Here is a 24911-nt window from a genome sequence, read left to right on the forward strand (position 1 = left end):
TGGGGATAAATTCAAACTCTCGTATAGTCGTGGTTATTTTTAGTAACAGTGGCCATTCAGACTATATTGAAATAAATGCCTTAAGTGCCTTAAGAGTCCAATAAGTAGCATACATACATCGCAAAAACTCTCAAGGATACTGCCTGACTGAGAGCAAGCAGGGTGCGTGATATACTTACCTTGTTGCTTCATCCAAGATTAGGATGGAGGGATTTTTAATCAATGCCCTTGCAATAGCAATCCTTTGCTTCTGGCCTCCTGATACAGTAATGCCCCTTTCGCCTACAATGGTGTTGTAGCCATCTGGAAACTGTCTAATGAATTCATCAGCATTTGCCACCTTTGCTGCTGCAATAACCTTTAGATTAAGGATTTAAAAAAATGAGATTCTACTCTTTTTAACACATAGTATACAGTAAATTTGAAATTGCTTTAGTCTATGACTTTCTTTCAACAATGAAAACATTGATTCAAAAATGTTTCCTATATTTTAGTATTTGCCTACAGGGTGTCCGAGAAGTACCCATACCCTTACTTGTATGTAACCTGTTGCGACCAGGTTGAAAATTGGCTGGTATTTTGTTACTTCATAATAATTTCATTCTTGTGGTTGGCATCCCTGCTTAGGTCAAATGGAATGCTAGCCCAAATTTGTGTCAGTTGTTGTAACAGAGCTGATGTGAGTGGACACAGTTACAGTGTTGAGGAGCAGCTAGTGTGTGTACACACAGATTTACTGGATATATGTAGTTTGTTGTTTGTAAGTATGTTATAATGTAAATGAATAAATACATTTACATTAAATAAATAATTATATACATGTCTAGGGGTACTATGTAATATAATCACCCTGTATATTAGTGGTGTAGCTATTGGAACTTTTAGGTTTAAAATTAATAGCTGATACAGATCACAATTTTTCTACATGACCTACATCCTAAATTCCAAAATGCTAGTGCATAAAAGAGCATACAGAAAGATCTCATTTTGACACAATGTTTCATTAATTGCACACATGAATCTCACAATTTTTTAGTCTAATATTCAGGCAGATTTGTAGCATAAATGTTGCAATCAAATGCAAACAGGGTTGAACTGATCGATACAATTCCTTGGTATCAGCTGACACCAGTGGTATGAGTTGGGATTTATTCACTAATGAGAAATCAATCTTACATTGAAGAAGATAACCCAAAACCAGGTGAGCAAGAAACCCCACTTAGAGAAGCTAAGGGAAGAAGACGAAAGACAAAAATTTGCAGAACATTTCCAAGGAAACTATAATAAGTTTAAAGCTAGTTGTAACAATAAGGATGAGATGTGGGATGGAATAAAAAGCTGCTTACAGAAGGCAGTGGATGAAACAATAGGCTACAGGGAAAGGAAAAGTGCAAAGAAACCATGGATTACTGAAAGTATGCTGGAAAAAATGGAGGAACGGAGAAAATGGAAGAAAGTAAATACAGAAGAGGGAAGACATAATTACAAGATACTGAATAACCAGCTAAGAAGAGAAACTGACAGGGCAAAAGAACAATGGATGAAACAAAAATGTGAAGAAATTGAAGAACTGGAAAAAAGAGGAAGGTATGACTTGATGTATCGTGAAGTAAACTGCTTGGGCTTCCAAAAGAAGAAATGGAAAACAATGTGGATGATAGAAGACGAGGAAGGATGTGAAATCACAGACAAAAAAGGAATATCAAATGTGTGGGGAAAGTACGTTGAAGAGCTCTACCAGAAAGAGAATCGCCCAGACAGTCTGAATGTAGAAAATGAAGACGACGTGCCTGACGATGAGAAAGGATACTATATCCTGAATGAAGAATTTGAGCAAGCACTCAAAGAAATGAGGAATGGGAAAGCAACGGGCACTGATGAAATTCCTGTTGAACTTATCAAATGCCTGGGAGATGGAAAAAGAGAAATACTACACTTATGCAATGAAATCTATGAGAAAGGGGATTGGCCACAAGATTTCACGGAGACTGTTTTGGTACCTCTGCAGAAGAAAAGCAATGCCAGAAAATGTTCTGAGTACAGGACAATCAGCTTGATATCTCACTCGGCAAAAATTCTTCTAAGAATTCTGAACAGACGCCTATACTCGAAGGTCAATGGCGAGTTAGAGGAAGAACAGTTTGGTTTCAGGAAAGGAAGAGGTACAAGGGATGCAATTGGTTTACTGAGGACCATTGGGGAAAGGTATTTAGAGAAAGGAAAGGAGGTGTTTGTAGTATTTGTAGACCTGGAGAAAGCCTTTGATAGAGTGAATTGGGTTAAACTTTTAGAAATTCTGAAGAAAATTGGTGTAGATTGGAAAGAGAGAAGACTTCTAAGCAACTTATACATGAATCAACGAGTTAAAGTGAGAACAGGAGACGAAATGACAGAAGGCTGTGAAATTGGAAGAGGAGTACGACAAGGATGCTGCCTATCGCCTACTTTGTTTAATATTTATTTAGAAGATATAGTGAAAACTTGTTTCCAGGGCACAGGAGGTGTCAAATTAGGAGGAAGAAGAATAAACTGCATAAGATTTGCTGATGACATGGCATTATTCGCTGAGGATGAAATAACCATAAATAGTATGTTAGAAGAGTTAAACAGCAGCTGTGAGCAGTATGGGATGAAGATTAATGTAAAGAAGACAAAGGCAATGGTTATAGGACGGAAACCAAGGAATATTAATGTGAAAGCAAACAGTGAAAGAATCGAGCAAGTGGATAGCTTCAAGTACCTCGGATGCACTATAAGCAGTGACATGAGCTGCAACCAAGAAGTGAAAATGAGAATCGCAATAGCAAAAGAAGCTTTCAATAGAAGAAAAAATGTTTTTTGTGGACCCATGGACATAGGTCTAAGGAAGAGATTAGTGAAATGTTTTGTGTGGAGTGTAGCACTATATGGTGCAGAAACCTGGACGTTGAGAAGAAATGAAGAGAAACGACTCGAAGCTTTTGAAATGTGGACATGGCGAAAAATGGAGCGTGTAAAATGGACGGACAAGGTAAGAAACGAAGCCGTACTGAAAAGAGTTGGTGAAAAAAGATCTATACTGGAGACCATCAAGAAGAGGAAAAGAAACTGGTTAGGACACTGTCTAAGAAGAAACTGCCTGCTAAGAGATGCCTTGGAGGGAATGGTTGAAGGAAGAAAAGTCCGTGGAAGAAAGAGATATCAGCTTATGGATGATATTAAATTAACTGGGTCGTATGCTATTACGAAGCGTAAGGCAGAGAACAGGGAAAGCTGGAGATTGCAGTGAAAAACCTGCCAATTAGGCAGAAAACAATGAAAAAACAATGAATGAACCACCTGATACTTTTCCGGAACTTACTCCCAACAATTATGATAACCAAAACGATGGATTATTTAAATAAAAAGCTGCAATGGTGGAAAAAACTTCCTATCATTTTCATTCATACATTGATTTTCTAAATAATTGTCTCAGAATACATGTACTACGTACGTAAAAAAGAACATTCTTCATCCAACCTGGCCTTTATTTCTATTTATTTCTCTATTAAGAAATGTGTGACCTCTTTTGTAAATTGCATGTAAAGAAAGTGGTCAGTTTGTACAATCTGACTCATTGGCAAAATTCTGTGTAAACTTGTGTGGCAGAGAGCTCTACTATAAGATCTACTATAATATTAATCTGCATCCAAGGATGTATTTAGGGGAGAGTCCAGGGGGTCCGGACCTCCCCCAAAAGACTTACAAAATACATAAATTAAATAATGAAAATACACTTGTTTAGCCTCTGTTGTATAACTGATGGTTACTTATTTCCTATGTATTTATTGGAAGGCAAAGATTATACGATCATATGGCTTTGAAGAACAGTACCAAAGATTTATGCACACTACTACTTATGATATTTAGTGAACAACAAAAAATCCTGTTGATGAAAAGTAAAGTTCCTGATTAATATTTTATGCATGTAATGCATATCTATTTGACATTAATTTCCTTTCCAAGGAACTTGCCAATCTTAACTACACATAAGCTGGATAATGAATACATGCTGTTACATCTCTATTTTCATTTAGTCTTTTTACCTGTTCAAGTAATAATAACAGTACAATATTAATTACATATTTGAATTAATATTATTTTAATTTAGTCTAATTATAATATAGGTAAGGTAAAGTTCGCCGTGCATATAGCACCGTGCCATGAAGGCATATTTATGGGATGTGGGAGGAGGGCCCCACACATTCTTGATCTCAGCCATTTTGGGCAGGAAACTGCAAAGGATGATCATGATGATCAGCACCATGTTCTGGAGGCCTTCATCCCACAGGTACTCATTGATTTGAGGCTAGGTGAGCCCCATTGCCACTTTATGTGGGGACAAGGCTGGAAAAATTACGACCTTAAACCTTAGGTGTCACCTGGAAGTCAAATGCCCTGCCAACTAGACCACCGCGGCTCTCTAATAATTATATTTATTTTTATTTCAACTTTTTTATTATTATTATTTCTGGTTTACTTGGCTTGGACCCCCGCAGAAATGCATTTCTAGATGTATACCTGGCTGCATCTAAATTGCATTCTTTTACATGCAAGAAGTAACACAGATGAACAAGTTTTAATTACAAGATATTACCTCATCATCTGTAGCTTCTGGCTTTCCATAGCGAATGTTCTCCATGATGGTTGTTCCAAAGAGAACAGGCTCCTGGTTGATGAACCCAATTGCCCTTCCTCGCAACCATGTAGGATCTAACTCTCTGATGTCCACGCCATCAACAGAGATCTTGCCACTTTTCACCTCGTAAAATCTAGGAAGCAATTGTTGTATATATTGTAACTTTCTTCATGTAGTTGCATCTACATTACAACTAAAAGGATTACAGGGCATCTACAATTTCGTAAAAACAAAATTCCTTGACTTTTTCAGGTTTTCCAGGCCAAGAAAAGGGGGTGTAAAGGGTGACCTTTGGAGAAGGCACTAAAAAGTCATCACTTCATCTTATCACCATAAACCAAATCAATCAATCAAGCAGACAAATACACAAAAAATTCATGACCAAATCATTAGGGTAATTAGTGAACACGAACGTTTCTGGAAGAAATGACTAAACAATATCCCCAGTTAAACAAGTATTAGAAAATTAACTTCACATGTAAAGGTGACAAAGTTAAGAGAAACTGAACAATAGATTACTGTTGGGTACGGGAAGGGAAACAAGTACATATCAAGATTGAGCATCTACGTAACACTTGAAATTGATTTACTAATGATTAATAAAGGATTCTTCTTTTTCCCAACAAATTTTTAACAAATATAGTGTAAATAATACATAATTATAGTACAATTATGTAACTCTACCAAAGACCCTCAAAAATTGCAACAAGAAAGCGAGATTTCTACATGACAGTTCCAAATATGACCGACCCCCTTTCTAGAGTATTTAATATACAATTGCAATACTCAGTACATCAAACTGAAGTAACATTTACCCACAACAAGTTTCCTGCTTGTCCAATTTGTTTTTCAATCTACGTTTACTATACTACCACAAAACTTGATTATTTGAGGAAAAGAGTCAATTTCCTAATCATTTCCATGACTTTTACAGGATTTCCAAGTTATCCTGGCAGATATCCTGTATTAGTAAAACCAATGTACTAGTAATGACTACCTTTATCCTTTATTTTTTGTATCTTCAGAAAGACAAATATGAAGTTCATCAAAGTATTATGCATAAGATAAAAAGTGTAGCCACAAGTGTATAACACAATATAAGGCCAGGAACAACTGACTTGAACACAGTAGCTATTGGTTCAAGTTTCATGTTGGTGCACTACTATAATTTCCAGCAATATTTTTAAGATATTATATTCAGTTTTCAGATGACACTAGTAATTTTAAGGGCATAAAAACACCACACTGGTCGATTTTGTAAAACTATATTTTCACCAATAATGAACATAAATATATGATGTTAGCATCATTTGAAACAGGAATATTTGAAGTTTTACACAGACCTTAAATGCATTTGATGTGCTCCCAATATGTGGCAGGGCAAATATGCAGGCAATACTCCCATTCTCACTAAACCTTCTCAAGCACGTTGTGTATGACGTCTCCGATGACAGTTTCGTCGGTCACTGGACCTCACAGTGAGCAATTTCTTCCTGTGGAGTTTCATGAAAGACAATGTTTACATTCCTCAACTTCCACAGAATTGCAAAGGTGCATCAACACCACCATCGGGAACATCACAAAAGACATGTTTGAGAGGGCTTGGGGAGAATGGGAGTACTGCTTGAATATCTGCTGCATCACGTGTGGGGCACAGTGGAGCACAGGCCAGTACAAAACTTCAAACATCCCTTTTTCACATGGTGGTAATATCACGTCAGTCTGCAGGGTGTCTACCAAAATAACAAATACAAAATTCTTGATTTTTTCAAGACTTTTTCTTGACCTTTCATTTATTTTCCTTAACATTATTTAATCGGCTCCTGCTTAGCCAGAATTGAAATTAAGAAGAATATATATATATTTTATTCAATGAAAAGCCCAACTTGCTTTAATAATAATTAATGCATATAAAAATGAATGATCCATATTTCATCCTAGATGGAGAACGGCCACATTACGTTATTTAATATTTTTACAAAACTTCACACATACAAGAATGTAATTCTTAAGAAACAAAGTCAACAAATAACCACAACTCAATACAATTTCAAATTTGCAAATATTCAATTTTATCAAATCCCAGTACAGGTATATAACAACGAAAACTCACTTTACTGTAAAAAAAAAAAAAAACAGCAAATATTCTTGACCACAAGAATAATAATTTAATGACTTTATCTTGACTTGCTTGACCTACCAGTTGATTTCTTGACTTTCTTGACCTACCAGTTGATTTCTTGACTTTCTTGACCTATCAGTTGATTTAGACTTTTTCTTGACTTTCTTGACTATCAGTTGCTTTAGATTTTTTGTAGACAATCTAGACTGGTAGACAGACACCCTGGTCTGTTCAAAATTACTGAAACTGTAGTATTATAAAATTGTCCAATAATTTGTGGACACAGTGTATGTGAATATTTCTAAAGTTTTAGTCATGGAACTCAGAGTCCTAGTAATCATTGCATTGATAAATTTTATATATGTACTACAATATATTGATGTCAATATTTTTTTATATATTAGTAGATCAACTAGCCCTCCACAGAATGCAAACAAGTATAAAGCTTCCATCAAACAGTCTTGGATATAGGAAGAATCATCAGTGAAAGACAAAATGCTTTAAATTATACAGCGTGAATCAAAAAGATGAACTTAATTTCATACGACTATATTTCCATCATATGTGAATGATCTACTTCTACAAAACATTAAAAGAGGAGGTCGCAAAGTTTCAAATTACATTTGATTATACTCACAGTAAAGTTTATAGATGTTCAATGTGCCCCCTTACAGCAACATGGGTAACATCTACACAGTAAGCATCTAGATGGTAGATCAATTCATTGCACACCCGAAGAAGAATGACATGAGTCAGTGAGTTCACCAGAGTTGTGATACTGTTTTAAGGTTGTTTAAAGTTGTTGGTAGAGGATCAATGTTAAAAAGAAGACAAAACTTGTGCTACACCAGTCGCAGACTCAGTTTTAGTAAACTCACAAATGCAAAATGTCTTGTGCTGCACAGTAGCCATAGCTCTCAACTGATGCTACTGCACAGCTGTGTGCTAGACGAACACTATAGCAGTGGTATTTGAAACTTTAGGGACCTCCACTTTCAATTTTTTTCTAGATCATTCACATATGATGTATAGTTAAGGAAATATAGCTATACAAAATTGAGTCAATCTTTTTGAATCACACTGTATTTGCACTCATAGCAAGTCTACAGAAATGTCTATGATACCTCTCAAGCAGCATGGCAACTGTCGACTTTCCACCACCTGACGAACCCACCAAGGCTACTACATGTCCAGGCGGGATGTGTAGAGAGAAATCCTCCAAAACTATCTGGAAATATGGAAAAAGTTCCATTCCTCACAAGATGTTAAAATACAATAATACAAATGAAGTAAAAGATGAGAGTATGAAAAATTAAAGAGGTGCAAGAAGGTGCATGTGCACCAGTAGAATGGATAAATATAAAATTTTAACAAACACCTATGTAAAATTCACCAATATCAATGACAGATATTTTACCAATCTGCTATTAACTGAAAAACATTCTGTGAAGAACCTGAACAGTTAAATCATCTTTTCAATAACATATATGTAACTAAGAGTGTGCAATGAGCTTTGTTTTAGTAATAGCTTAGTGCTAGAACCTGCATTTTTCGCTAACAGTTCTACGTAGTGCATCTTCTGTGTGTGACTAATTTAATGAGGAACCTACAATCTGGGAAAATGTTATAGCATTTGGTTTGTTGAGAGCAGATAGTGTGTCTTACCTGATTTGGTCTTGATGGATATGAGAATGTAATGTTTTCAAATTTTATGTTGCCCATCAGGGAATGGTATGGAATCTTCGATCCACCTTTCAAAGGAATTGTTGGCTCCTTATTTATATACTGGCACATGGAAAAAAAATGCACAAATTAGCGAATTTTGTGACTTTTACAGGTATAAGGATGAAACACTGCTACTTAAAATTATCTTTCTTGTACATGCTTATTGCTTGCAATGTAGAATTATTTTTCATCCAGTTTACAGTTCTTACAAGCACATAAACACAATTTTTGCTATTACGTTTTGGGAGAACACAACACATAATGTTAGTTATAATAATAATGGAAATAATTTCACAAAAGCATAAAGGAGTTATACAATGAATCTTGTGAATAATATTACATTTTTTGTTGAACATAACGATTACAACTGTGAAACAAGCAATTTATCATTATTTTTAAAATGAAGTTGTCAAATTCTAATTACAATGTTCTACACACATTTTGTTACAGAAATGAAAGTACCCATTCTTTACTAATCTGAGGATACTGAACACTGAAATGACATTAAAAAAGTTCAAATGGCTCTCGTTTTGGCATAACAGAGGGGGGCGGGGCAAAGGGGGCACATTCAAGTGAGCCAGCTTAACTCTAGTATATATGGCACACTGCAAATGGTTTGGCACATGGTATTCCAGTATATCACGCCATCCTTTGCTGTTTCAGATCCCAACATTGGCCAGTTTGTATTCACATGTGCAGCGTTTCCAGAGTATTGTTAATTTCATATATGCAGTATATACAGCAACATGGCAACACTGGTGGTTGTTTGGCAATGTGACATCCCAACAACAACACTCCATTCCGACATGTCATGTATTCAGGGAAGTATTTCATCACCTTTGGCTGCTACCGAACCTTACAAGATAACTAACTAACTCTCTAGCCTTCTTAAACCCAAAGGTTTATGGCTGCAGCAACACAAGCTTTCCATCAGTCCCTATCCTGGGCAAGATCAATCCAATCTTTTCCATCCATTACCAATTTCCTTTAATAGGCTTACCATACGTCCGGGATTAGCCCACAGTCCTGGTTTTTTAGTGCTGTCCGGGATTGAAAAATGTCCAGGGTTTTGAGAATCTGAACATGAAAATAGCTACCGGTATAGAATATTCATGACCAGAATTTATGACCGACAAGGATCAATCGATTATATCTTTTCTTTCTTCGAGACATCTACTTCCGAGCACTTCCGTTTCCGTACTTCCATGAGCATCTTTGTGGTCTTGCAAGCGTGTGAAGTAACTCGTCTACATGTTTTTGATAATTATAACTATTTACAAGGGCTTTGCATTTGGCAATGGGCAAAAGAAAGTGTGTATTTAACGTTAACCTGCAGCAACAATACAAATTATTGAAACTATGTAACGACAGTGATAGTGAATGTGTGCACATAAAGGAAGAGGTGATATTGAAGACTACGTGAAAACAGTTAACATAGGAGTGCTATTAATGCTACTGCTTCAGCAAACACACGAGATTTTTTTAAAGCCAAAGATGGGAATAACAGTGATCTGGAGTGTGCTGCTAAAGAAGCTACATTTTCATGCCACACTGCTACACACAAACTCAGTTTCAACACATCAGACTTCACTTCTAAACTGGTTAAAAAGTTACATGACCCAAAATTTTCATCTGCTAAAACCAAAACTGAGGCAATAATTGTTAATATTATTTTGCCATTTATTTTTGATAATGTGTTGCATTCTTTAGAAAACATTAACTATGTTGCAGTATCGATGGATAGTTTAAACAAAAGTGAAGTAAAACTTGTTCCAATTGTTGTATGATATTTCAGCATACAGGAGGGAATTCAAGTTAAACTTTTACATTTCGATGAAGTGTCAGGTGAAACTGCTCAAATTTTGACTCAGTACCTTTTGCAGTGTGTGAAAAAATACAAACTTGAAGAAAAGTTGGTTTGTTATACTGCTTATAAAACTAACAGTAATTTTGGTGGCGTGAAGAGAAAGGGGGAAGAAAATGAGTTTAGAAAAGTTTAAAGTGATTTAGATAGGCCTATATTAGGAATTCGTTGTTCAGCTCATATTGTACGCAATGCAGTACAAACAGCATGTGATTCTCTACCCCTTGACATAGAAGTTTTTGCTATAAAATGTCTTAAATATTTTCACATAATTACAGTAAGAGTAACAAAACTTAACAGGAAACAGGAAAGTACGGACGAAGAAATTAGAAGCAGATGATGTCTTTTCTTACCAACTAGTACAGAACAATAATAACCCCCCCCCCCCCTATTTATCCCACTGACAATTGTTAGTCACCTTTCTAACATTATTGAGGAAAATGTTCTCAGTCATTGTTGTGGGAGAACTAGAACCACCGTAAACAAATAAACTGATTCAGTTGTTCTGATTTCTTTACTTTTCCTTCGCTTCTCACGACGATCAGTCAAAAGTAAAAATAATATTCGATACATTACAGGCCCTGCTCTATCGGCAAGTACGGAAGTTTCAAGATCACTTGTCGTTTGAGCCACACACGTATTAGTGTGTATACTCTGTTCTTCTATCTCTGGAGTAAGCGAATGAAATGAAGTCTCTATGCAAGTAGTGAAGTGAGACGTCTCCACCAATGAACACGTGAGAGGGAATGTGATTGTGTGAAGGGGGAAGCGACTGCAGTTACCAGCCTTCGTAGCAGTGTGTAATGCTTCGTTCTGCCTACTTCCCCCTTCTTGGTTGTGCATATTTTTGGCTTTACTTGAAATATTTCTGCATTTTTCTGATATATTTTTAATTTTTATGACATAATTACATACATATATTTTGCAGTTTTATAGGACAAAGTTCCGGACCCTACTCATCACAATACTTGCTCACTCTGTCAAAATCCAATGTGAATGTATCCCCCAGTTTTGCATGCCTTTAAAAAAAAAAAAACATACTTATGCAGATACTTGACCTGCTACAAATTTCCTCCTTAAGAAATATGTTCAGCTTTGCTTTACCATCTAGTGTTATGTATGAATGAATAAAATCGCAAGTGACTTACCTCAAACACTCGAGCTCCCGCTTCGAGCCCCCTAACAACATAGCCGAACAGAAAGGAGAGCTGCGACAGAGACCGCTGGATGGTTTGTGTTGCGACCAGAAAGGACATCAGGTCACCCGCTGACATAGAATTCTGTGATAAGAGGTAGCCACCCATTCCTAGGGTTCCAAATACAATTCCATTCAAGAACAGATTTGATCCACCCTATTAAGACAGAATTTTAAAAAATGCATTGAAGAGCTGGTCTTTCAAAGTAATCGACACAAAATAATACAACACAATATAATAAGGCAACCCAAACAACCTCTCCTATATTTTGCCTACTGGAAAACTAATCAGGGTTAATACTCACTTCAGTAAACAAGTTCCGTAACTTTTCCAGGCATTTCCAGACTATTTGTGGTACTGCAATATTTTGATTATTAAGTTTTAAGTGTTAAACTGAACCTGTTATTCAAGAGAATCAACATAATTGAAAAATGAATGAACAAAAATAAACTTTAAATGACTTTTATGTAGAATTCCCTCAAGAAACCAGTATGAGAAAAAAAGTGGGAAGTATTTTAGACAGTTACTTTCAAAATAGGAAGGAACTGAGATTACATGTTTATATCGATAAAAAGTATAACAAAATTGTAGAATATTGCACTACATTATAAGATATTTATAGACATACAGTTAAGACTGCTTTATATGCAACTCAGTTCTGCATAATTCTGTTTTATATGTAAATTACTGAAAGTCCCAACAAAAAATCATTTAAAAACATGTTAATTAAACCTAATTTGTACGTAATGCACATATATGTAATAATTTTCATAAAATACAGTTGAGTTGTACCTAACCAAGCTACAACAATGTCACAGAAGTGAGTTTTCAGTTGCTACTGGTCGGCCATGGAGAACAAAAAGAGGAAAAGTTACACGCTTGACCACAAAGTAAAATATACATGGGAAGTGGATGCTAATCCACATAAAACTAAAACTGAAATAAATGCCGACTTAAGCATCACTTATACCACACCTTGCACAGTCATTAGTAAAAGAAATGCTATTTTAGATTATTCTTTTTTTAAAAATTGGGTATTAAAACTATAAAACTAGTGTCTAATGTAGTATTTCAGCATCAAACTTTTAGATTCGTAAATTTATCACTTTATGACAGAAATAACCTGTATTATGTATATTTTGTTCCTTAAAATAGATACAATTTTAATAATGATAAGACAAGATCTCATTTGTAAAATTGTAAGTAATTCTCAGTTACATGTACGAGGGCCATTTTTTTTCAACCTCCAATGAATGGACTCAAAATTAAAGACAAGTGTAAGTAACAAAATTAATTTATTACCAAAAGTTATGTACATAAAAAAAAGTAAAGTGCTCCCCTGTGCATAGCACCATGCCATGAAGGAATATAGGGGGTGTGGGGGTAACACCCCACACTTTCTTGATCTGGTCATGAGTGGGGGTGATGTGATCAGCATCACACCCCTGACCACCTTTACCCCCCCCCCCAGGGTTTCCCCCAGGTACCCATGTTATTCGACGCTGGGTGGGTGCCAGGGCCGCTTCCAACATTAGAAAAGTTCCCGGATTTGAACCGGCTGGGGATCAAACCCGGGACCTTTAGCATGATAATCAGATGCATTACCGACTGAGCCACCGCGGCCTCACAAAATGTGGTATCGGAAAGCTCATCCCACGATATGACAAATCCCTGAATCTTCACGGCGATTATTTCAAAAAGTAACCAGGTAAGTACATAACTTTTGATAATAAATTCATTTTGTTACTTACACTTGTGTTTTCTTACGGAGGTTGAAAAAAAAATGGCCCTAGTATTATTTTCTCTTCACCTTGACATACGTATAACTCAGATTCAACTGTTATCGGATTGGTAATTTTATCAATACACTGATATGCCTATATCTGCCGACACTGATAGAGTAGTGATTAATTAACCCCATTCCTAGTTTAAGGTGAGGTGAGCAAATACAGAGACCAATGCTGATACTTGAACATTGTAATAAGCTATATAAAAAAGCTTTTAACAGTAAAACTTGTATTAATAAACACTCAAAACATGGTTAAAACCTGTTTATTTTGCTCTATTAATTTCGGTGACCTCTGTTATTATTCCACCTGAGAACAATAATCGAGGAAATAAACACGTATGTGGATACTTAACCACATTTTGTGCATATATTAAAAACTTAACACGTCAAAAGTCCCGTAACATGAATACTGTATTGTCAAAATCAGAATCTATAAAAAATTCTCTGCTTCATGGATGAGCACGTTCATTAGTCAAGTTTCGATCTTGTCAGCAAAGGCCAAAAGTGACATAAAATGACAAAAAATTGACAAATTAAACCTTTTTGTGATGACACAAATTTATTGAAATACTGAAAGTTGGAGAGCAACAAACCTGAAATATACCTATGCCAAATCCCAGATTTTCATTCAATGCTCTCGCCTTCTCCACTTCTTCACTGTACATCTTCTCTTCCATATCTTCCATTGCAAAAGCCCTCACTGTTCGTATGTTGCCGAAGGCTTCTCCAGCCACTGATGTTGATTTTGAGACCTGTTAATAGTTGAACAACTAGCATGTGAACATCAAAATTTCACTAAATAACATTGCTTTAATTTCCATAGCAGTGCCACAATGGACGTACTAAATTGAAGATTTGCTGAGTAGACAATGTCACATTATATGATAAAGCTAAGATTTTTTTAAGCTGAAAGCTCACCAACATATGCATTTGGCATAAAGGACATAACAACAGTATATATTGGGGCAGATGAAATACAGATACATGGAATTTTATCAGCGATTCTTATCTGAGTGAAGAGTTACCTCAAACAGTCTGCAAATATGCTGAACAACATATTTAAGGAGTCTACATATCTTGAATTATTATGCAAAATACACATTTTTTATTATTTTTGCAACAACATTATGAGGATAAATGGATATGTGATTATCTTATATTGAATATTTAAAAGCAAAACCCTGATAGATTACTATGTTATAGATCCAATGGAATACTTACATTAAAATTTAGAAATATTCTGAACTATTTTGAATGGCAGGAATCTGCGTGAGTATCGGCAAAAGCATCAAAGTAGTATCTACTGGGGAGCTGAGTAGCGTAACCCGGACATGAAAACCTACAACGACTGGGGGTTTGTCGCGTTGCCCACATGTCATCCAGAAACTGGTTGGATGGGAGCGAGGTCGGCAGTCAGTAGGCAGCCCCTGACCCCCACGGGCTGTTGCAACATGTTATGCTCAGATAGGCTCATTAGGAAAGGGCTTAAATTATATATATATACAGGAATAGGATCAGAAAAGGTGCCAGAAGGGCAGATAAAAAAAAATGATGAAGGAGACAGTAAACACTTACCACACGAAGAGAAGATAGATCTATCTATCTTCTACTTTGAAAATGCGACATATATCGCGAAATATAGAATTATTTCTCTTCGTGTGGTAAGTGTTTCCTGTCTCCTTCATCATGTGTGTCTCTACTGAGGATCGAGCTAAGACCCCATGATTACAAGGTGGCAGCATTAACCACTACGTCAGCAGAGAAGCTCTGAGATCTTTCATGGATTTTGTGCAATAAATTATTGGAATTTTTCCCAGTTCTCCTCACAATTTTGGAGAATAACAAAAAACACAGATTCTCTTTCAAATAAACCAGGACTGCTCTCCCTAAAAGTAAAAACATTTACCATTCAGTATAAGGCATTTTAATTTAACACTTGCTGTATATATACATAGTCTGTTTTCCTAAACCTCCAGCCTATCAACATTAAATAATAACAGCAGTAGTTTTTCATTACTGAGGGGGCAAGTTTCAGCCTGAGGCTCCTCTGCCACCTACCCTTCACATAACAACCATTTAAATACAAATACAAAAGAAAAAATGGGGGAAAAAAGTATCCTCACTTGTTTCTGGGCTTCCCGAGAAACCGAGCGCAGCAAGGATGCTAGCAGTGTTCCAACGCCAACAACTGCAGGCACCACCAGCAACATATATCTTGTCATCTCAGGAGATATCAGGTACAGAGATATGGCACAGCCAACAATCTACAAAAAAATATATATTAAAATGTACAACATACCTCCTGCTACATTGTTAGAATTATAGTCGTAATATGAAAAGGAATTTTAGTAAGTTCCGCTTAAAATGATTCAAATTATATCAAATTTTCAGTCTCAAACCACAAAAGAATCTTGTTTTCCATGGCAAGGTAAACACTGTTCTCCCTTTTTCACTGCTTAGCCATGATTTAAGTCTATGTTATTCCATACAATCAAAGACTAATTATAACAGCACAGAAATGAAAAGAAAATTTCAGGACAGAAACAACAGGAAAATAAGAGACCAAAAGATAAATAGAAAAAAAAAATTAAAACCCTTGCAGGCATTCATATATATATTTAGGGGTGTTATTTTTTTACCTCTGGGGTTAATCATGATGATGAGGATGAATGATGAACTGATGAAATGGTGATTGGAGAAGCCAGAGTTCGTAGCACATTATGCTGACCAAGCTGCTAAGGAGACAGGCACAAACACACACACACGATGAACAAAAACAACTTTAACAAACACCTATGCATGTCAAATCTTCATGTAATATCCAACATTATGCAAACTTCCAGGAGTGCATGGCAGAATAGCCACCAGCAAACTTTGGCAAACTATGCAATCTTCTTTGAACTTCTGAAATATCATTATGTAGTTGTTTGGTCATTGCTTTTTCAAGATTCCCATGCTGTTCTTTAAGAAACAATCTCTGTTAACAGATGGTAGTAGCAATGCTGCCATGCACCTCTGGAAGTTAGATTGGTGCCATCACTTGTTGTCAGGGATCCCGAATTCGAATGTCAGCCTGGGCACGGGTATTCTTTGTGAGTGTCCCTTCATCAATTTCACCATATCATCACTCACACTCATTCTCGCAATTAGCCAAAAATGGCACAGAAAAGAATTACGTAAAATAAATGCAAGCAAGCAAACGTCATTTGTTGTGTTTGGTTGCATACACACAGGATAAATTTTAGGCTCTTACAACAGTGAAACCAAGTGTTTTCAAGTTAATGTTTATAAGCCAAAGTTATTTGTTTACATGGTATCTACCACCACTCATTTGACAAAGTTATTTTTTCTCCACCCTGTCTCTCTTGCTCTCCTTCATTCACTACAAATATTGCATCAGAACGCTTTACTTCTATTCTAGTACATTTCCATGTTCTAGTTATTCTACACTGTTTTTTACCTCTCTAAACTAATGGCAATGATGTGGGAAAATTATAAAGTGATAAAATAAAGGACTCAATAACGACACACACTCGAAATACATCTACAAACACAAGTCACAAATGTTACGAGATATACTAATCTATGAAAAATTGTTAATTGTATAAGAATTTCAAACTCAAATTTACCTAATCGACTTCAAGATATCTTATTTTGCAATAATCTTCCATCTGTCAGATAGATTGTTCTGCAAAGAACACTAACAAAGTAAACGGATTGAGAGAATTCTGTTTTATTTATTTATTCACGTCTACGGAGAAAAATCACTCAGAATTCCTGGAGCCAATAATTTACGCATAATTCCCAGAATTCAAGGAATTCCCGGTAAGTAGCCACCCTGCATAACTACTATATTTACGTCAGATAGATCCATAGCTTAACCACATAAAAACTAATCTCTGTAAATCCCATACTATATTATTTGTTTCGAAGCTAACATTATGCCTCTTTCACACATAAAATACAATACTGAATACATATATGTAATCCTTACCTGAGTCACGCAACGGAATCCCTGAGAAATGAACATCTTAAACGAGCTCTTGAAATCTTGAATATCTGTTGTTAACCTGCAAAATAATAATAATAATAATAATAATAATAATAATAAACATTTGTTTACGAATAAATGCAATCTGAAGGTACACACATACTTAATACAGCCAAATTACATGAGGACTATTAATCCAAGTGGGAGGGCCATTGGGGTGGGAGGAGGGTGCTGTATCCTCAGTTAAGAAAATTTATGTAAAGCACTTTCCCCTCAAAGCAATTTTCACTTTGATGTGGACACAAATTATTCTTTATTATTTAAATACAATAGTAAAGAAGTGCTTTTGTGGGTCTTTCAACAAAGAAAAAAGGAAGTGTTTTATGTGAAACCTGGATAGGTACGGGAAGAAATGCATCTGGAAGCCTTAGAAATATGGCTATGGCAAAGAATGGAGCATGTGAAATGGACAGGGAAAATAGGAAATGAAACCGTGGGAAAGCAGAAAGAGAGAAAGGATGGAAGTTATCACCAATAAAATCAATAAAAGAAAGAGAAATTGGCCAGGACACTGGTTAAGAAGGAACTGCCTCCTAAAATAATTCCTGGAGGGAATGGTTAATGGAAATGTCCAGGAAAGAAGAAGATATCAGTTGATAGATGATAACAAATTAAGTGGCTCATAAGTTGACAAGAAGCATAAGGCCTGGAGTTTGCAGTGAAAACCTACTAATTGGGCAGAGAACAATGAATGAATGAAAGAAAAAATATAAAACTGGGAAATTTAACTTGGGGTTGAAGCATGAATGTGTATTTAACTGACTTTGCTGCATTATTCAATATATTGATCATATAATTTGTATTTTTCTGCCATGTATGTTTCCATTTACTTTACTTTTCTGTCAGTTTTGACTGAAATGATGAGGATGATGTGATAATAATTTGTGAATGGGACAATCACAAACACACATGGACAGGACATAACACAAGTGCCCGCCTGAGAGTCCAAATGCCAGGGGCCCCTCAGTCTGCAGTATAGGGTGTACTATGCCCTTAGTCTGCAGTATAGGGTGTACTATGTGGAACAGAGGTTGGCACTTGGGTGTCTTCAGAAAGGATTCCCTTTACATGCCATTCACCAATGCAATTGTCTACTTACCTATTCACTAATTCGCCTGTCTTCTGGCCATCAAAAAATTCAATATCTTGTCTGATGAGAGATGCAAATAGCTGCTTTCTCATATCTGATGCAACTCTTTCACCAACACAGGACAGGAGATAGATGTACGTGAAGGTAAAAAATGACTGAAAATAGAAGAGGCCATAACTAAATATCTATTAATAGTAACTGGTCACCAAATGGTATTTGTTTGCAAACAATCTACAATTTTAACTTCACCGTCATGAAACTATCAGTAAATGATGAATGTCTCAAACTTTTGTTTCTAACATTCATGTTATGTTCGAAGATTAATATGGAACAGGGATGTCCCTATGAAATGCAAGAAGGTAATATGTAACACATACTATGTGTCAATAATTATGTATGGAGCAGAGACTTGGACAATGACAGAGAGAGACAAAAGAAAGATGCAGGCAATGGAGACGAAATTTTTAAGGAGCATGTTGGGGAACACTAGAAGGGACAGAATAAGGAATGAGCAGATCTGACACAGTGGGGGGTGGTGAAGCTTCAGGACAGGATAGATCACACACAGATGAGATGGTTCGGACACATTAAAAGAATGGGTGCAGAAAGACTGTCAGCAAAAGCATACAATGCACAAGAAGTGTGAATAAGGTCAAAGGGGAGACCAAGATGTCGGTGGAAAGAGCAGATACTGGAGTGTGTTAGAAGAGGACAAGAATGGAACACCGTGGAAAGAGTCCAGAAGAAATGCAGACCCAGCCAGAGGCAGGAAACTGGGAAGGATGATGATGATGATTCATGTTATGTGTACCCAAACATGCTTAATAAATTTGCACAATGCAAACCATGGCAATATATCATAAGAAATATCTCTGGCATTCCTTCTACCTAAGTATCAAAGTACCTGCAAGTATAGCTTCAACTCTGGGCACCTACAGGGAATGTCACTTCTAGGTTGAATCAGTGAATTAATTATTACAAAAATGCCTATTATTGTAAGAAAATCAAACTGTAGTTTCTGAACAGATGTAAGTTGCAGCAAGCATAGCACATGTGATAAAAGCAATTGAAGGGTCAGGTGGGGGGAAAACCAGGTAAGTCAACTTCAGTCAAACTGCAGGAAATTACATTTTAATTTCAAAACGTTACTGAACATGTAAATGAAAAGGTACAAAGATACCGTATTTATTCATGTATAATGCACACTTTTTTCCAAAAAAATTTGTCCCCCAAAACTGTAGTGCGTATTATGCACAGAATAATTTGGACAGCCAACATGAAAACGTACATGGTCATTCCATGATTTTGTGACACCTGCATTAATTTTTTGTGTTTACGAAACCCTATAATGTTATATATTGTTCTAAAGCTTAAATCCTGTAGTTTGTGAATATGGCAACAGTATACCATTCACGATAATGACACTAATGTGCAATGCGGTTGAAATGAACTCATCACGAAATGAAGGAACATTCTAATTTTTATGGTACTTTGGATGCAAGAAAAGATAAGAAAAAAAATAATAATTAAAATGTATTACTGGCTAAATAATGTGACATATTTGGAGTGTGTAAATGTTCATAACTGCTAATTTGAAGGTCCTGAATGTGCCTTGTATAAATGTTACGTTAGTCATGGAAAAAGTACATATTTTGAATTTTTTTAAAAAAAAGTATAGAGGAAATGAGCAAAACTGCATGTAAAAGTTTAAAGGCCATGTCCCACAATTTTTCAATGTAATGTTCTGCTACACCAACTAAAGCGGTCCGTTTTGGCGGAATTCATACATGCACCTCCTACAACTAAGAAAGCCATTTCTTGCACCTGAATTATACTGTGCATTATATATGTCACTTTTCCCTATCAAAAATCAGGGTGCGCATTATACACGCACGAGCATTATACACGTGTAAATACGGTATATGCTTTTATGAATGGAAGTGTTAAATGTATGAAACTGAAGAAAGCATGTTGGAAAATCCAGTACAGCATTCACATGGCAGGAAATTACACCACTACTTCGCTTACAACAGAAAATTGACTTGCCTGTTTTTTTCCCCCTGACCCTTCAATTACAGTGGTGGTGATGTGTTCAGGTTGTTCAATGTGTGCATTTGAAAGTTAGCAACATTCATAAGTGCAAGTGAGATGGTCAAGCCTGAACTACAATATATTTACACCTGCAATTGTCGACAACCTACCTGTACAAGATACATGAATAGTAGTTGCTTGCCGGGGTCCTTTAACTCCTCCAAAAAGGATGAGCTCTTCTTCTCACTTAGCACCGTAAGGACATCTACAACCTTACCAAGGAGCTGCGGAATCTTTATATTCAAGAGAGCAACTGCAAATGCACTCTGGAAAAATAAACAAATGTGCGTTAGCATGTCATATACATTGTCTAGTGCACCTCTTCTCCTGTCTTCATCAAACTTATTTTTGTGGCGAGGATTGAACCTATGCCAGAGCTGTAATTTTTACTCTATATTACTCTACATTGTACTCAACGTTACAAGCATGTAATGCAATATTCATTGATAGACAGTGGGTTAAGAAAAACAACGAAGATCCAGGACAAAACACTTATCAGATCATAGCATTCCAATTAGTTACATCAAAATTCACACAAGCAAAAGAAAAAGAGCAAAAAAAATAGGAAAAACCAGGGCTGGCTCAGTAGGTAGAGCAATGATATGGTATGTCAGGGACCCAGGTTCATGTTTTGTTGAAATTTCTATGCAAAATCTTTGTCAGAAAAAAGTGTTGCCCACATGGATTACCTTTGGAGTTGAGTCTTTAGAAATGTAATGGTATCAGCATCACAAAGTATTGCTCTGAATTTAATTTGATACTGCCAGTTGATACTTTTATGAGGTGTTGATATCTCACACAGTACACAAAATTCTGACTCGCACATTTGCAGAGTCCAAACATCATGGGGATTATGTAAAATGAATGGATTTGATTAATAAGTTGCCAATGTCACAATCGCATTCCATCATTAAATACATGATAATGTTCTGATATACACATAACTATGTGAACCTGCAAAACTCTTATTACTATATGGTACATTTGCGACGGCACTTAAAATAGGGATATGAAAAAGTAAAATTATAATATTTGAAAAGTGGCTGAAACTTGCATATTGGATCTGTAAGAACCTTATACTTAAACTGATTCCAATACTCAATTTCTTACTTTCAAAAGTTAGATACAAGAATATCTTGTTCGTGTGGTTTTAGAAGTTCCATTTTCTTATAAAACTGAACTCCTTACTGTAATATGCTTCCTGTTGGGTGTCCAGTGGTCCACACATAGGGTCCCCCAGCAGAGTTATTGACTTTATGGATCAGAGTCTTGGCCAACTATTCATACAAAAAAGCTAGTATGCTAAACATTCAGCAGCACCCCTCCTCCCTTTATTTTCAATGAAATAGTGCTTTATTTCTGCTTCTGAACAAAGGTACAAAACAGGAAGATACATATAAAGATTTGTGTGTGTGTGTGTGTGTATATATACAGGGTGACTGGTAATTAGATGTATTCCCTGAAAGGGGTTAAAGTAGAGACAATTTGCAATAAATTTGACCATATGATACCCCGTCTGAAAATTAGTAGTTTTCGAGATAATCGAATTTCTTTTGTTTTTTTAAAAAATGACAATTTTCCACATAAAAACATGAATTGAGAAAAAACTGCTCATTGTATGAAACTTATTTCAGCGTTTTCTGATAGCTAACGTATAAGTGGTTCGTTCAAAAAAAAGTTTTTCCCAAATAACAATCACATGTAAGTAACGGGTGGGTCTAAACTTACAAGTGATGATAAAAAAATGCACTCTTAGTTTACTTGGCAACGTATTAATAACAAAAATGGTATGACACGAAGCGTACAAATTACTTAAATTACTTCCTTATGTCATCTGCTATCCAACAAGGTACAAATGTTGCTAACATTCACATTTGTGTACAAGAAATAATACTTCATTCATCTTCATGTGAATGGAATCAATGAACAATACAATTAAAGAACATTACACGTCTTGCTCAAAGTGGGCACCTCCGTTACGAATGCAGGCACGCAGGTTTTTACGGACATTTGGTCTCTTAACTCGTGATGTGATGGTGGCCTTGATGTGTTAACCAGCTGTTAAGATCCTCTCCCTGAGCTCTTCTTGCGACTTTACCGGTGTCTTGTCATGTGGCTCCAAATGTAGAAGTCGCAAAGCGTCAAATCGGGGGATCGAGCCGGCCAGGGAAACGGGCCGCCTCGGCCAATCCATTTCTTTGGGTAATTTTCATCCAGCCACTGTCGCACGCCCAGGCAGAAGTATGGATGGGCGTCATTAACAATCATTTGATCGAGCCATTTTTCCTGCCCCAAATCTTAAATGGCATCACTTATGAACATTTTTTGAGGAACGGGATGGCAATGTTGTTGGAGGATGTGCCTCTAGCTACAAGACGTGACATGATTTATCAGCATGATGACTGCCCAGCTGGAACCCCCGATCGATTTGACGCCTTGCGACTTTTACATTTGGAGCCACATGACAAGACACCGATAAACTCGCAAGAAGAGCTCAGGGTGAGGATCTTAACAGCTGGTTAACACATCAAGGACACCATCACATCAAGAGTTAAGAGACCAAATGTCCGTAAAAACCTGTGTGCCTGCATTCGTAACGGAGGTGCCCGCTTTGAGCAAGACGTGTCATGTTCTTTAATTGTATTGTTCATTGATTCCATTCACATGAAGATGAATGAAGTATCATTTCTTGTACACAAATGTGAATGTTAGCAACATTTGTACCTTGTTGGATAGCAGATGACACAAGGAAGTAATTTAAGTAATTTGTACGCTTCGTGTCATACCATTTTTGTTATTAATACGTTGCCAAGTAAACTAAGAGTGAATTTTTTTATCATCACTTGTAAGTTTAGACCCACCCGGTACTTACATGTGACTGTTATTTGGGAAAAACTTTTTTTTTCAACGAACAACTTATTCGTTAGCTATCAGAAAACGGTGAAATAAGTTCCATACAATGAGCAGTTTTTTCTCAATTCATGTTTTTATGTGGAAAATTGTCATTTTTTAAAAAAACAAAAGAAATTCGATTATCTCGAAAACTACTAACTTTCGGACGGGGTATCATATGGTCAAATTTATTGCAAATTGTCTCTACTTTAACTCCTTTCAGGGAATACATCTAATTACCAGTCACCCTGTATGTATGTATCTATCTATATATATATATATATATATATATATATATATACAAAAAATGAAGGAGACAGTAAACACTTACCACACGAATAGAAATAATTCAATATTTCGCGATCTGAGTCGCATTTTCAAGAAGGTAGATAAAAGATCGACGACACTTTGAGTAGAGGCACAGAATACTGACCGTAGCGTCTCTACGGTCAGTGTTGCCAGAAACAGTTGAAAGGAAACACGAAATACTTTAGCCAGTGTTTACTGTCAGGTGGGTGGGTTGTTTCGGGGAGGAGAGGAAAGAGTTACTGGTTGGCTAGGTTGAGTCCGGGGGGTATAGTGGCGTGCATGCCTGCTATATAGGCCCTTTCCCATCGCCTGCGGAAAGATGTGTCAGAGCGGGGGGGTAAAAGGTGGATGATGGCAACACGGAAGCAGTTATTGAAGGTGGTGTTATGGCTGTTGGTGTGGATGGCAACTGTGAAATCGGAGTTTTGGGTGGAGGAACGGTGATTATTTATCCTTAGATTCAAGGGGGTGGAGGTTTCGCCTAGGTAGAAGTTGCCGCAGATTTGACAGATGAGGGTGTAAATTAGTATATATCTTCCTGTCTTGTACCTTGTTTCATTTGTACATGGTACAGAGTCTGAAGAAGACCTTGCTAGAAGGTTGAAACATTACGTTTAGTTTATGTTTTAAAATAAAATAAATTTCTGCCTTGGTCAGCATATGGAGTTTTTCATATCATGGAAACAAGGCTTAGTGGTGTTAGAAAATCACAATGCATTTCCTAAATGTACAGTATATTCACTCACTTCTCCAGTGCTAACATCTTCGCTTTCTGACAAATAGTTTCTCTTGGAGGTGATGGCTGCAGATTAGAGAGCATAACATACTCTAAGTCCAGACAGCCTTAACCCCTTTTGGTGCTGATTTTTTACTCTTTCTAAAATTAACAGAGTTCGACTTTAACTTATGAAGTTATGAACAAGATACTGAACATATTGTGTATCAATGTAACTAACAAAATAAGAAATTATGATAATGTCTTAATTCTTATGTACATGACCATGTACAAGGGAACTCAAAAAGACTCCCTTTCTACCCTACAAACACTTTACCATATTCCCGTAAGTACAAGGGAACTTTCAGACAGAAGTGATGCTACAAGCTGCACATGCAGCTTATTGCTTG

At 36.3% G+C, this 24911-nt stretch overlaps 1 protein-coding gene across 1 annotated transcript in view; it reads right to left on the reverse strand.

The window, feature by feature from the left end:
• The window catches only part of LOC145979417 (mitochondrial potassium channel ATP-binding subunit-like), a 66822-nt gene that overhangs the window by 15257 nt on the left and 26654 nt on the right, over nt 1–24911 (reverse strand). Inside the window, exons 4-13 of the mRNA XM_083112302.1 lie at nt 20696–20851; nt 18504–18649; nt 17348–17423; nt 15477–15617; nt 13947–14105; nt 11517–11720; nt 8445–8564; nt 7904–8007; nt 4616–4790; nt 180–358 (exon numbers count right to left, since the gene is read on the reverse strand). Of these exons, the coding sequence (XP_082968428.1) occupies nt 180–358; nt 4616–4790; nt 7904–8007; nt 8445–8564; nt 11517–11720; nt 13947–14105; nt 15477–15617; nt 17348–17423; nt 18504–18649; nt 20696–20851 (1460 nt within the window). The remainder of the gene's footprint in view (nt 1–179; nt 359–4615; nt 4791–7903; nt 8008–8444; nt 8565–11516; nt 11721–13946; nt 14106–15476; nt 15618–17347; nt 17424–18503; nt 18650–20695; nt 20852–24911) is intronic.

Source organism: Lepisma saccharinum, chromosome 26 (assembly GCF_977018435.1).
Source record: "Lepisma saccharinum chromosome 26, izLepSacc3.1, whole genome shotgun sequence".
NCBI lineage: Eukaryota > Metazoa > Arthropoda > Insecta > Zygentoma > Lepismatidae > Lepisma > Lepisma saccharinum.